The 15,075-nt window shown below is 39.5% G+C and overlaps 1 protein-coding gene across 1 annotated transcript; it reads left to right on the top strand.

The window, feature by feature from the left end:
- Positions 1 to 5,162: 5,162 nt before the first annotated feature.
- Positions 5,163 to 6,841, top strand: serf2 (small EDRK-rich factor 2). Its single transcript, XM_034562901.1, has 3 exons — positions 5,163 to 5,310; positions 6,222 to 6,327; positions 6,423 to 6,841. Exons 1-3 carry the CDS (start codon positions 5,304 to 5,306, stop codon positions 6,493 to 6,495), a joined length of 186 nt encoding a protein of 61 aa, XP_034418792.1. The 5' UTR covers positions 5,163 to 5,303; the 3' UTR covers positions 6,496 to 6,841.
- Positions 6,842 to 15,075: the final 8,234 nt, after the last annotated feature.

Below are 15,075 nucleotides of genomic sequence, written 5' to 3'. Positions count from 1 at the left end.
TGAAAGAAACAGATGGATTAAAGCTTCTTTGAGTTTCTGACTCGACAACCTTTTATTGTTCACATTAATATTTTGATATTAACAGGGATGTTTCCGTTATGTCTTGGTCCTTTTCGTCTCTTTACGACTGTGTCTTGAGTTAAGTAAAAGACTAAAAAGCTCAAAGTGATCACATGATCTAACGGAAGGTTATATACATTATTCTTTGTAATCAATAACTCCATCCCCTCAGGCTGTGCATCCATACATCAGCCAATCTCTATATTGTCAAGTAATTCCCTCATATTGGCAAAGAGGCCAACACACATGCAAACATGCCCCATTTCCACTGTCAAAGTAACGCATTAGCCCACTTTTCATGTTTTTTTGGGTTAAAAACATGATGTTCATTGCAGAGTAAAACACAGCCAGGTGAAATTAATCCCTGCACTGCATAATGTAGGTGATGATACCCATGAGAGCTGCGTACATTTTTTACCGGCCTTAAGAAACAGCAAATTTAAAAACCTCTTCACAGTAATTTAATATGCTGTATGTTCATTTTCTATTGTATTTAGTCTTGTCATGTGGTCATATATGTGCTTATCTACAGCTTGATTACGGAAGATAGTTTTTTTTTTAAAAAGACCTGAGCAATTTGACAACTCTGATCTTTACAATGATTGTTTATTTTGCATGCACGAGGCTGAACAATATATTTTTTGGCCTGGCATCATACAATCTTTTTTAAGTTATACTCATTAAATCAAAGATCTACCAAAACTCCATCAGTCTCCCCCAAAATTAGCAAATCTTAGCATGCTAACACGCTAAACTAAAATGGTGATCATGGTTAACATTTTACTTGCTAAAAATCAGCATGTAGCCATTGTCATTTTCAGAATTTGAACCTGCTGATGATGGTATTTAGCTAAGGGAACTGTTGTGAACTACAACCTCACAGCACAGCTAGCTAGCACGGCTGTAGACTTGGTATGTTTAACCATCCAACTACATTCAACTACAGTATTTTGCAGAAAACACAAAGTATATTTAAAAGTTACATGAAGCTAATACCACCTACATTGCGACTCATCTACATTTTCAGGAACATTTTCATTTTGAACATGTTCAATGCGCACAGTCAATGGTTTAAAAATATCTAAATATTGAGAAGTGATTAAGTTTGAGCATTTTGGAAAGTAGCACATTACTTTGGTTAAAAAATGCAGTAAATAATAATGTAAGGAGACCAAATACAGCTATAACCTTTGAACATATTTACAGTTCCAACAGTGCAAGAACAGAGGTGTTACAGTAGAGAAGAACCATACATCAAAGAAAACAGCAAACGGACAACATAATAATTTCACAGGCAAATGTCAAAATTAGCTCCAACAATCAGGACACAAGGGACATTAAGGCGATGCAGAAGAAGGGATCAGCAAGTCCCATCAATCATTCATGACTGCAGAAAGGACTCTGGCAGCGTGATGGATGGCAGCGGTGAAATGAGACAGAGAGGAATGCACCATACGTCCATGTCACACTATACTGCCACACATCAGTGCCTCAACCACTTCATGATCAGTGTCAGCGAAGACCGCTGCAAATAGAGCAGCCATGAAGAAGGTGCAATCACATGTTGGAGGAGAAATTAATGAGGGTTGTCTTGTCCTCGCATCATAAGCACTCAACAACTCCACTATTTCCTGATTCATCTATCTCCTGTTTAGACTGAAACAAATTAAATAAAAATCAGCTGTCCAAACACAATAACCCTTAATACAACAAATCCTCCTGCTTTTGAATCAGTACTTTGACAATTATCCCACAGCACATAATATATACACTTAATAATCAAACATGTTGTCGGCCTAAACTGACCAGTTTACTTCCATGTGATCGCGTGAATATCTGTCACCAAGTAGTCAGTATGAACAAAGGCTAGAGGTAATGAGAGGGCAATGACTCTTACTGTTAATATACAATCTCCCTGTACATTTAGTATGAAATCAATTAAAAAAAACATAGTTTCTCCTCCCCATCATCTCCATTTGATTACATTTCAGACACAACTGCAGTCGCACAAGGACCGCATTAACATTCAGAGGCTTTGTGAAAGCAGAAGCAGTCAACATTGTCAAAATTACCAGGTGGTGATAATTGCGCGTGGAGACTAAAATAGTTAGCTTGAAGCAGGATGCTGTCACTGAAAGCAGCTGTGGGGAAAACAAGTCAGAGGCAGACATCCTGCTGTGCTGTGTCGCCAGCAGCTCAATAAACTGACCGCAGTGTTTGACATGCTGTTCAACACGCTGTTAAAGTCGTCATGCTCCAGCACGCATGAAAAAGCCAATCCACTGAATCCACTCCATCCTCTTTTTACTTCAGTTCTCACTTTCTAAAATACAAGGTAGTCAGGAATAACTGACCACTTATGAATGACTTGAGCTAGAAATAGAGTAATATGTGTCCCTTTCACAGAAATAGATCCATGGTCAAGTCCTGTTCACAATCCTCTGAGAAAATGTGTCAAATAAACCAAATAAAATTGTATGCAAGTATATAAAATGTACTGTTTATGGGTAATGGAAATCATTAATGTCCTGACCAGTCAGAGCAATCCGGAAGGGATTATCCCACAGATGTCAGTGGTCATAATATGTCTTAATATAAATATTGCGCAATCTTTTTCTCAACCTAACCAAGTAGTTTTCTTGCTTAAACCCAGCGGAGTATAGTTTCCTGTGAAGACAGATGTTTATTTTGAAAAGAATGTATGCATGTAACAAGTGAAAATGTACACGTGTCGCTGTGAAGGCATTCAAATGTGGAGTAAATTTGTGTCAAATAAAATGACCTGCTATATATCAGCCTGTTAGCATACAGATGTTAGCTTTTAGATCAAAGTGCAGCTGTGTACCATCACAGATCTGCTCACATGACTTTAGACTCAGAGTCTTGTTTATACATTTTACAACAAGTCCTACAACATATGTTGTTTGTAACTGTGCTTTAGAACAACACACAGAGGGGTTTCAGTATTGATTGGTTTAAATCCGTCAAATAATTTAGAGAACTTTATGATTATTATTTACATCCTCCTCCTTTTAACCACGTGGCTGCATTTCTTACTTTTTACAGCAGTTTGAGCTGCAGTCTTTGTCAGGTCAGGTTTTTGCCAAATATGGTGCACTTGTGGCAATGAAAGCAGCACATAAAAAAACTTTTTTATAGTGTATTCCTGTCAAGGATGTGTGACCGCCAGTCACAACGACATGTATAAATGATTGTTCATTATGTTTGAGGATACATAGTTTTGACCTCTTTGAAAAGAAACATGACGAGCGTTTGGGCTCTACCTTTTATCTGTTCAATTAAGTTTTTAGCTGAACATCTTTATATATTATATCCAGAGGGCTGCGGACCAGAGGAAACTTACAGCATATCATTAAATTCAAAGAAGACCTTTTTTCTTAACCCAAATAGACTGTTGGCTAGACAATCACAAGTTGAATTGCTCATTGTATTCAAACAGTAATTATGTCCTTAAAATACAGTATTTGTCTTTCAGCAAAGAAACACAGCCCTGTCTTCATTCTCCTACAGCTCACTTCCACCACAATGAACACGGAGGATATATTTTCCAGATGCAATATGCAGGATGTATAGTTGTTATCATCTCAACAACTGTAAACTTATGTTTCCAGTTCTTCTTTGAAACATACACCTATTATTATTATTGGGTTTTGTTGTGTTATGCTGACTTTTAAATTTTTTTTAAAATTGTCATGTCATTGAATCAAATGGAGCTGTCAGCTCATCAGAAGTCTCCCTCCAGATGAAACTGACTTGTAAAATACTCCTGATACAGTTGCTTGACTGTGGTATGGCCTATGGTGAATTAGGCACACAGGAAGTTGTCTTCTATTCATAGTTTCTGTGTCTGGGTAGTAGTTCAGTTATGGGCAGACATGACTCAGTCATCTAGTTTATTTAATTGGCAGACAGTCCATAAAATCCCTGTACCGAAACTGTAAGAGAAAACATCATGTGGTTCTTAGAACAGAATACAACACTTTAACTCAGGGCAAGGCCATACATCAATATTATCACTGGCATCATGCTATGGTGATTTTAGCAAACTGTTATACACATTTAAGCTTAAGCATTTTGTATTTAACAGTAAGACAATCAGTTCCTCTGGTTATTGTTTGACCAGGGTTGTGTCTGGTGTAATACACAACAATGAAACACACTTGATTGCGCTGATCATCAGTTATCTTGCATGCAATCTATCTGATTTAGCATTTGATATTTGTATTAATATATACTTTTTAAATGATTGGTAGTCCTAGCTTCTGTGTGTCAAATGCACATGGCAGCGTGCACGCCTCGATTTCTAAATTTACTTTGGCTTGGCCTGCCACCTGCTGGCTTATCTGGAGTAGGCTTTTAAGGAGCTAGCTGTGGAGTGTGATTTACATTCCCATTGAATTGAGTTTATTGAATCTACATTAATAATGTGGCCAAAGTAACAGAAGAGACACTCGTGGGCAAATCAAATTAATCTGAATAGTTGTTTTACACTGGATACAAAGCAACCGTGTACTAAGCATGGAGGCCTCTATGCGCCTCTCCTCGATATGCGTCTCCCACGCTGCCGTTGACCCAGGATGACGGAAGGGAGAAAGAAAAGCCACTCTGCGACAGTGCCAGGCTCCTTCAACCAAGGCCTCGGACTCAGTAGGCGTGTGTGATTGCTGGAGCCATACAACACAACATGCACAACAAACAATCAATTATGAAATTGTAATTGACCGCAGTTATAGTCATGATGTTATGATAATTAGCATAATGATATACATGTAGCTTGAAAAAACAGAAGTAGTCTTTTACCGAATTTTAAATTATGTAAAAGGTATCAATTATATGTTCTATTCTATGTATATAACTATTATATATCATGGTCTACTTAATTATTTTTTGAACACGTGCCTTTGCATTTAAAAGGTTGTATACTGATTGTGCTATTCATACTCTTACTTATGTAGCTAAAAGATTCGGACGATGTATTACCCACCCGATAGTCTTCATGATTGTGCAGCAATCGATTTGGTCATTTTAAAGAGACGATGGTCTCGCGCATGCGCAGTGCAATCTGGGAGAGATGTTCTGGTTCTCGCCCGGAAGTCTCGCGTCTACTCGGCAGCGTCTGAGGCGCAGCGAAACAGCGACTGGAGCGACGAGAAGGGAACCGAGGGCCCTTTGGCTGAGCTGAACTATTTGGATTTCGGAAGAAAGAAGCGGCGGCTACCAAAATGACCAGTGGGTATCGATAGATGTTTTGACTGCAAGGCATCCGTGTACTTTGTTGGATTGCATGTAGTGTGTCTCGTTGTTTTCTAGCCATTGGCCACCGCCGACCTGGGTTCCGTCTATTTGCTGGAGTGGACGTAACTTGTTTCTCGGAATTCGTGCCAGTATTGCCACCTTGGTTTATGAATCACGCACACCGACGGACGTACTGTCTTTGTCGGGTGAAAGGGAGTTGGGTCGGTGGCCTCATGTTGTAGCGCGTGCCACACAGCGGTGTCTGAACTTCACATAGCGTGCGTTGAACGTTTGTCAACAACGATGGGTCGTTTACTGCCCAGTTGTTAGTCTGGGCCTCGGCCCATTGCAAATCAATAGTTACCAGGGGCATAACACGGATATCTGTGTATCAATTTCCCCCCTTTATTTCCGTAAACGCGACTCTTCCTTTGTTGCCTGTCTCTGTTTTTTCAGAGTGGTGCGTCTGTCCGTAAAACGAGGAGACGCGTTGCTGCCCTCTGTGCTGTTGTTCTGACATGAAGCTGCTCTCGAGCGCCTCTCTGCCACGTCGGCTGCTTTTTTATTTTTTCTGCAGCATATTTTTTTCTGCCACCATACAGTCGTATGATGTGAACTGACCATGTGCCACTTTGAATAATGTCTTGTAGACACTTGACAATGTGTGGAATAGTTTTTAGTTATTGAGTAATGGAGGTGTTTTATTCCCAGAGAGTTTTATTGTCATATTTTATTCACTGCTGATAAGCGCCAGGTCGACATGCAACTATGGGGAGAGTGGGGATCGAACTGGGTACCTTCTGGTTATGGGACGACCACTTATCCCCATGAGCTAGAGTTGCTCATTTAAGTGTTATTTGTTCTGTTATTTATTGTTGTTTGTTCTCCTGTTGTCTGTCATGCAGGAGGAAACCAACGTGAGCTGGCACGTCTGAAGAATGCCAAAAAAAATGACGCTGGTAAAGGGAAGAAGGGCGACGATGGACTCTCTGCTGCTGCTCGGAAGCAGAGGTAACCAGAGCTCTGCATGACAATAAACTATTGGGTGTGCCTAATGTGTTTTACAGTAGAGTCTGTCCTACCAAAGTCTATTCTCCCTCCCCAAGGGATGCCGAGAGAATGCAAGAGAAGCAGAAAAAGTCGGCTGAAGGAGGAAAAGAAGAAACCAAGTCAAAGTAAAGAATGAAGTCGGAGACAAATACAGCTCAGTGCTTCAATAAAATATCTTGTTTAGCATTCTTCCTGATAATTATAATAAGGTAATTATTGTCTAGCCTCAATAATCTAGGATCCTACATTCTTTCCTATGACAAATGACATTGCTTGTTGGATTTGTTATTTTTACTTTTGACTGAGCAAGCTGCTCGTGGTTGTCCCACGTTGGTGCTGCATGCATAGAAGCATCAGTGGTGTAAGCAGCAGGAGAAAGAAGAACACTTCTTGACACAAGCACCTACATAAGTTGTGTATTTTTGTACAAAAATGTCCCCGGCTGGTTTCAAATAAAGTGTATCTTTTTAGTTCATGCTTGCTTGAGTTATTATGAATGCTGAAGACATATTATTTTTACAGATAGAAATTTAACTCTAATAAAATGCATTGCAACCGTATAGATTTCAACAAACAAAAGGTGGATAATTGCTGTGATGGACATACTTTCACCCAGGCCCTCCAGGCACATAATTAAACAGTCCAATCTATTAATAGCATTTGCTGGACAGACAAGTTAAAATCTTAAAAACATTATTACTAATTTTTCATTTATTTACATACCAGTTTCTGTTAAATTAGGGGAAGTCATTGGCTTTAATCGCAAATAGTTTGTCATGATGCACTCAGCCAATTAGCTCAAAGATGGACAACCATTTATTTTTATTATGATCTCTCTTCATGAATGCAGATTTAAAGTAGTCAATCAAATAAGCCAAGGCATTGCTGAAAAATAGTTCAGTGGCCATTCCAGCCTTACAAAGTTTCGTCTACTGAGAGGAAACTGGCACAGGGAGAACCATTTTTTACCAAAATCTTAAAAAGTCAAAGTCAGTGTTGTCACAGGCATTTTCTTTCTTTATTAAGTTGCTACATACAACACACCTGTTGTTTTCCAAACTGGTATGTTTCTTATTTCATTGGCTTGATTTATGATGATTTTGGTGCCTTTAAGGAACCTTTTTTTTGACAGGTGGCGAACACGTGGACATACTCACATTCAATAGTATTCTCTACAAAGTACAGCATATTTGTCATTGTACAACAGTGTTGCGCAACAACATGGATCTGGACCCTGAAGCATCAGTAAGATTGTAGCCCTCTGCTCTCACCCTGGACACCAACTGTTCGAGTCCCTTCCCTCTGGCAGGAGGCTGTAGTCCATCAGACAGGATGATACTGCTGTATGGCATTCTGGCCACTAGGTGGAAGCACACGTCAAGGTATATTAAAAACTATTCTTACCGGTGACCATTGGATCTATCACAATGGTGAAGCCAATAAATGGTGTTTGACTGATTTGGTAATGGAGTATTATGTTGAGCACATACAGTTTGGGCGTTATGTGTCAATTCAAAATGTAAAGGGTCTTATGAAGAGGAAAAAAAGCCTTTCATTAACTTGTCATTAATACTATTGAAATAAGCGAGCATATGCTATTGCTGAACATTTGCATTATGACTTGTCGTCCTCCGACATAAGCACAAAGTGCATATTGCTGATATTTCATAGTGTTCAGTAAGCTACAGCTCAGCCTATTTATAGTCAATAAGCTGTGTCCCTACTTAAATCCATTGAGTTAGTGTCCTCAGTTCTCAGATACAGGGCATATAATTAAGTCAAATGCTAAGCTTTCTTCAATCTCAGATATCTGTGAAAGTAGCTGAAGAGTTGAATAGTGATAAGGGAACAAAAGCAGAGTCAGCAAATGCTTAAATTCGAGACAATTCAAACCTTATCCGCTATCATCCATGATACTCTGCTTGCAGCTTTGGGGAGATCTCACTTAAATTCAAGCATAAGGCCGAACAGACTTGACTGTGGATTCTGGCAAGTTTTCTTAAAGCAGACGAAGAGAGGAGCTCAGTGGTAATGGGAGATGCACAATACGAAGAAAAGACGGGCGTCAGCTCGTCTAATTAAATCCATACAAGAAGCCTCGTCTCTTTATGCCTTCTCTGCTGAATTTGTTAAGATAGCGGAGCACTGCGCACAAATGTATTGTTGTAGCAGAGCTGTTGCTATGCTATTTAAGATGTTGAATAGTCCAGTGTCAAAGAACAAATTGGGGAGATTATGGACAACAATGTACTGTAGCTTTTTATATGTTAAATACGGCCATACATTACCCACAGCAAGGATGGATGGAGTCATGTAATCCTATTTACATTTGAACTTCAGAAATCCAGTCAGTGTCAGCTAAATACTAAGTGTAGGTAATAGTACAATGTGGATAAAATAGTAGCTGTCAATGTATATCCATAATAACCTTCAAGTGAAATCTGAATTTAAAAATAAGAGAATTAAATAGTTGGGTCAAAGACACCAGAAAAGGTCTATCGGTCTGATGGGACATCCCATTCCTACTTAGAAGAACATTACATGTGTATGATGTTTCAGGATATATCCACAGGTTAGATGTCTTGTTCTGATGTAGTCTAGCGAGTAGTCTCATCTAGTGAAACCCACCGGGCTCAGAGCTCAGTCACAGCACACACGATCTGGCCCCAGACACGCTACCCCAGAATTACGAGGTCAGGAGCCAACAGTGTGACACTGTGGTTGTATTCGGGAGCTCAGGTGGGAGTCTCTGGATGGCCACTGCTAGAGAACTACATTTTTATCACGTGCGTGGGCTGACTGAAAAGTCTCTGAGAGTGTCAAAAAAACAATTTCCCAAGATTAAACCTCCTCCAGACTGCTGCTGTGGTGAGGAGTGTCTTCTTTAGGGTCTGTGAGGCACATATACAATAACACTATGGTCTGGGGTTGGAGACTTTTATGTCACATACTAAACAGACTGCAAAAATCCATCACTGTGTGGTTTGGATCAGCCACCAAACCGGACCGGGAGAGACGACAGAGGACAGTCAAGACCACAGAGACAATCCAGTGCCAACCTTCCCCCCATTCAGACGCTCACACCCTGAACACACTCTGTTACAACCTCTCCCGTTGGAGCTACGGAGCACTGTACGCCACAACAACCGGTTTCCTCCCACAGGACGTCACTCTGAGGAACACTTAACATTAGTTATATGACACTATATATTTCATATTTTATCATTTATATGTACACGGCCTTTCTGACATGTCCACATCACTGCCAAATAAAAATGTATAGTGAATATACTGTTCAAATCCACTCGTAATGTATCATATATCAGACGTACACACACACACACACACACACACACACACACACACACACACACACACACAGTATATAGACACAGGTTTATATATATTAATCTTCTTTCACCCACTGATATAATAGCTAAATGTGTTGTCCTTGTTTTTGCAGTATTTCCATTTCAGTGCATAATAAGGGCAAATATAAGCAAGTCAAGCTCCTGGTATGTGTACTCATACCTGGCCAATAAAACTAATTCTGATTCACTATCTTAATCAAACTGATTAAAAAAAGAAATGATATATATATATATATATATATATATATACATATATATATATATATATTAGAAAAATTAAATAAAGCCAGACTATCATGATCATCATATGGTTGATAAATATAGCCTTGGACATGCACTCCTCTGGTTTCTTTAAGCTGATGGTGAAGGCAGCACAGTGTTTTAATACTGCTCGTTTACTGGAAAGCATAAATCTGTGACACTGCTGCAACCACTTGGACGATGAATGATGACTGTAATAAATAATGTAGCCGGCCCAGAGTGCCTTATCACAGAAACGGTCTCATCATAGCGGTGCTGCTCATCTGGGACTTTTATGTCACATACTAAACAGAAATCCATCACTGTGTGCTGTGGTGGATCAGCCACCAAACCGGACCGGGAGAGACGACAGAGGACAGTCAAGACCACAGAGACAATCCAGTGCCAACCTTCCCCCCATTCAGAAGCGCACACCCTGAACACACTCTGGTACAACCTCTCCCGTAGGAGCTACGGAGCACTGAACACACCCTGAAGACACCCTGTTACTAATGAGGCAGGAGGTACACACATCAACTATAATTAATTAGACTGCTGTCATTTTCACCTAACGCTATTTCTATTTGATGAATGTAAATATTTAATAATTAAATTGTAATTTTATGATCAAATGTCTATATAATTTCACACTAAAATTCCAATGAGCAATAGGACACATGACTGACAATGTGAGTGCAGTAACCTCCAACACATTCACAGCACATGGTTTCCATCGACGCCGCCGTGTGTACGTAGAGGAATGAAGACAATTTGCTTCACTCAGTTTTAATGGTCTTGCACCTCTTAACCCTTTCACACATGAATGCTTCTCATGACGGCAACCCAGAAGCTCATTTGACTGCTGCATGAAAGAGAGAATACGCTAAGCTCTTGGAAAGCAAAATGCACACATGCAAGATCCTGTGAGTATATGCATGCAGAGGAATGTGTGCTCTAGCACACCTACAGTATAATAATGCAAATGTGTCGTTGTCCACATGAAATGTGCAATTAATCGTGGAGCTTTAGAGCTGACAAATATAAAAAACACGCTTATAATCCAAGAGTTCATGCAATATTTGGTAACCTTCATCCAAAACGCTGCTGAATTTGATCATCCTCATTAAAAAAGGGAGTAAAAAGACTCAAATAAGAATTTAAAGGAATGCTTTGACACTTTGGGAAATGCGCCGGCTTATTTCTTGGTCTCAGCTGAATGTCTATGACTCCAGGAAACAGTCGGGCACATCTAAAATATCCAACTCAAGTTTTTAAACTTGTTCAAATATATATATATATAACATCCTAATTAGTGAGGTGCTCGTCGTGGATTTCGTTAACTTTGGAGAAAGCTAGGCTGACTGTTTCCCAATGTTACCAATCTTTATGCTAAGCTAAAATCATATATATCATGCAGATATGAGAGTAAGTGATAAATAAGCATATTATCCAAAATATTAAATTGATTCCTCTAATATAAAAAGAGCACAAATTAATTTAAACCGCTCACAAATCATTTGGTATATTGACACAAGCTTGTGCACGCTGTGAAAACAAATCCCCCCCATGGACAATAAAGACTAAATATCTATATCTGGCCTACTATGTGACACAACACTATACTAACTCAAAGTATCTCTGTGTCTTATACTCTGAAATCAACATTGAAGCAAGATAAATTAAGGACTCTTTTTTCTATTTTAGAGGATGTTTCTCTTTAATTAGGAGAGGTTTTTGTAATTATTACTAGATGAATTAAAATCAGCATCCATTCAATAAAATGAACTATCATGTGAATAACCAGTTCATGAGGTGGTGTGTGACCTGGGAAGTTGGGTTTGGACTGATTTAAAAGATCTCCCATCTCCTTTCATTGACTGTGAAAAGTAAATCTGCTTTTCAATTTCAGCATCACCGAAGCGTTGCCATGAAATATGCAACTTAATCACAGCTGAAATGCCAGCTGACTGTAATTGTTTTCGAGGCTGAGGCAAACAAAAGGCGCTTTCCACATGCGTAGTGATTTGTTAATAATAAATAGCAAATTACCATCTTTGCTCCTCATCAAATGGTCGGTGACAGCAGATGAGCGGCTGGTGTTGGAAGAAAATGGAATCTGTCACAGACAATCAAAAGAGAGGGAATATGTCAAGATTTCACTGGATACAGAAGAAGAGAAAAACAGACAGAAACGGGTTGAAAGTGTGGGGGCAAAAAAAAGAATATCTTTGTTTTTATTAACCCAGAGTCATTCGGAGGAAAGAGGCTGGAGGTCACCCAATCGGCTCTGGGTGTCCTCTCAACGCTCAAGATTTCACACACATGGGCAGTCTGCGAGTAAAGGCTGTGACATTATTCCTGCTGGCAACTGCTCTCCGTCTTAGCATGAGTGTTGGGACATCAACAAGGTGTGATTTATTCACAGAGCTCTGTCCCGTCTCTGCACAACATTTCCTCCGTGTTGAGGCAGGTTTTGGGTCTGAGGCTCAACAGAACCCTGACTCTGGTTTCGCACATCCACGAATGTGCACTTAGTCATTAGCGTGTAAAGTAAATAATACATTTTAATTACAAATCCTGATGCAAGCACATGCATACGTAATTTCTCAGGTTGGCTTCAAGGTTACAATTGGTGGATGGGAAAAGTGGAGTCAAATGTTAAATTGAACAAACAGACCGTCAGTAATGTCTGGATGTCAGTAGGAGCATCTGTCTCATCTCTTTATACTCTCTTGATTTAGTTTTGGGGGTTTGGATTAATGGCCCAATCACAAAGTTGTATAAATCCATACCTGTGTGTATTAGTGTTACTTCTGGCTGGTCTTTGAAACAAATCTGAAGTGACACCTCTGGAAAGATATCTTATACAAGATACATTGTGTACTAAACACTGAATCCATTGTCTGTCTGCTGTATTCAAATACAGGGACTTTTTCCTGATCCGACGTGAGGTCCTGGGACAGGGATGTCGTATGTGTACAGATTGTAAAGCCCTCTGAGGCAAATTTGTGATGTTGGGCTATACAAAATAAACTGAATTGAATTGAGTTGAAAATACGAGGCCCTATATTTAAGATTATTTGAGAAGTATATTTACAAGGCCCCGCTAATCATCACACATGTAGTGTGTGGAAATAGAGCCATACACCACCTGACATTTTCAAAACAACATATTTTGAAAATGATCTCTATCAAGGACAATGATTAAAATGTTGCTTCGGGAAACACACCTGCAAAAGGAAAAATTAATAATGTTGCTTGCTTTCTGTACAGCCCGTCACTCTGGTCTCACATGCCCTTTTCAACAGCAGACGTGAACGCTACCAAATTAATCTAGATAATTGGCATTGTAGATTGGGAACAAGTCACCATTCATCTTTATTTAAACTGTCCCATTAAGTAAATCAGAACTGTTTATCACAAAACAAATACACAATGTTATGCCAGGGCCAAGCACTTTACACAGAGAAGAGCTGCTGACGATGTCATGAACTCCCACATCTTCCTCTTTTGGCTTTACTCTTCATCTAAACCCATTTGTTGGCGAGCAAAAAGTTACAATCAACTTTCATGAACTGAAAACACACTGTGAAAGGGTTAATATTGTCAGACAAAAACACAGACAACTCCCAGACCGCTGTATCACAAAGGTGCCATGCTCTAAAGCATACCCTGCTTTATCATCTATTTTACTCTAAATGGGACCATACTTTACAAAATGAACATCATGCTGTACTGAAGAAGTCTAGAAACTATTGATTGAGACCATAAACTCATGCTTACAATGTTTACTATGGTAATAAATCAAGACTGAATCATAGACCTCTATGCAATCGGACTTCTTTTTGCAACCAGAGGAGTCGCCCCCTGCTGGCCAATAGAAATAACGCAAGTTAAAGGCTCTACTGCATTGACATCAGAACCGGAGTGCAGGTAGTGACAGTGTGGGCTTCACAGTAGATATGACCATAACCAGCTGTTATTTTTGATAGAAACGTATTAATGTAGCAATTTTAATGTGAGAATGAAGGCATTATGGTAAGACAGTGAAGAGGTCTATAATGTGCCGAATGTGTTACATTTGACTGCATGTGTAAATATCTGTGAAGGATGATTAATAAACCTGGTTCTGATGTTGTCAGGGACTGATAATAAAACTGGTTCTTGTGAGAGTCTGGTATTTGTTTATGAGTCCAGATGGTCAGAATTCAAATCCAAAAACTGCACTCTTTCTTTAAAAGCACTTTACCATACAGAGGATCATGGAATGGTCAGATAACATCCGTCATTGCAAACCCACGACAGATGATACACTTTTCTCTCAGAACAGACCATCTGTAACCTGACCTCAATATAATACGGTAAATTGTGAATCATCCAAAACAGGCTGGATGTTTGCAGATGTCTCGTGCAAATGGTCAGTGATATGCAGCCCACGAGCATCTGAGAATAGATGAGGGAAACTCAATCACTGTAGAAATAATACATTTCAAAGATGTATGAACTGTGAGTGAGGCCAGGCCCTTGATATTCAAACAACCGTGGGGTGAGATCTAGTTTGAAATGAGGACAGTGCTGGTGGGTGACCCTGGAAAGAAAACCAAACCCAGTCTTTACCTGTGTGGCAGTGTGACACACGGCCTCTGTGTCATCCTCTCTCCGTCCCTACTGAGTAAACATCATTCAGCACTGGCTGGCAACTACACACAGTGTTCTAAAAATAACTATTGATTCACACATCTGACGTCTATGACAGGGCTGCCTCAAATCATGTGTGTTCATGACTAAATGGATATGCTGTAACTGTGGGGGGGGGGGGGGGGGGGGCTCAAGCCTTTCTCATATATCCATCATTTTTTGTGTTTACGGTATTTCTTTTAGTGACCATCTCATCACCATAATCAGCAAACAATAAGAATAATCTTTACTGAATCAACAACAGTAATTATAAAAACAAACAAACATATGAATCATTTTTTAGGTTCATTACTTTACATTGCAACAGACACCAAATATGTAGCCACATATTCATCCTGCACACCAACACAACCATAAGCTCACGACGACCATTTTTAACCTAAAAGAAACACAATTCCAA

The sequence above is a fragment of the Cyclopterus lumpus genome, chromosome 3, assembly GCF_009769545.1.
Source record: "Cyclopterus lumpus isolate fCycLum1 chromosome 3, fCycLum1.pri, whole genome shotgun sequence".
Classification (NCBI taxonomy): domain Eukaryota; kingdom Metazoa; phylum Chordata; class Actinopteri; order Perciformes; family Cyclopteridae; genus Cyclopterus; species Cyclopterus lumpus.
The sequence above is the reverse complement of the archived record's forward strand: the minus strand, read 5'-3'. Positions and strand labels throughout refer to the sequence as shown.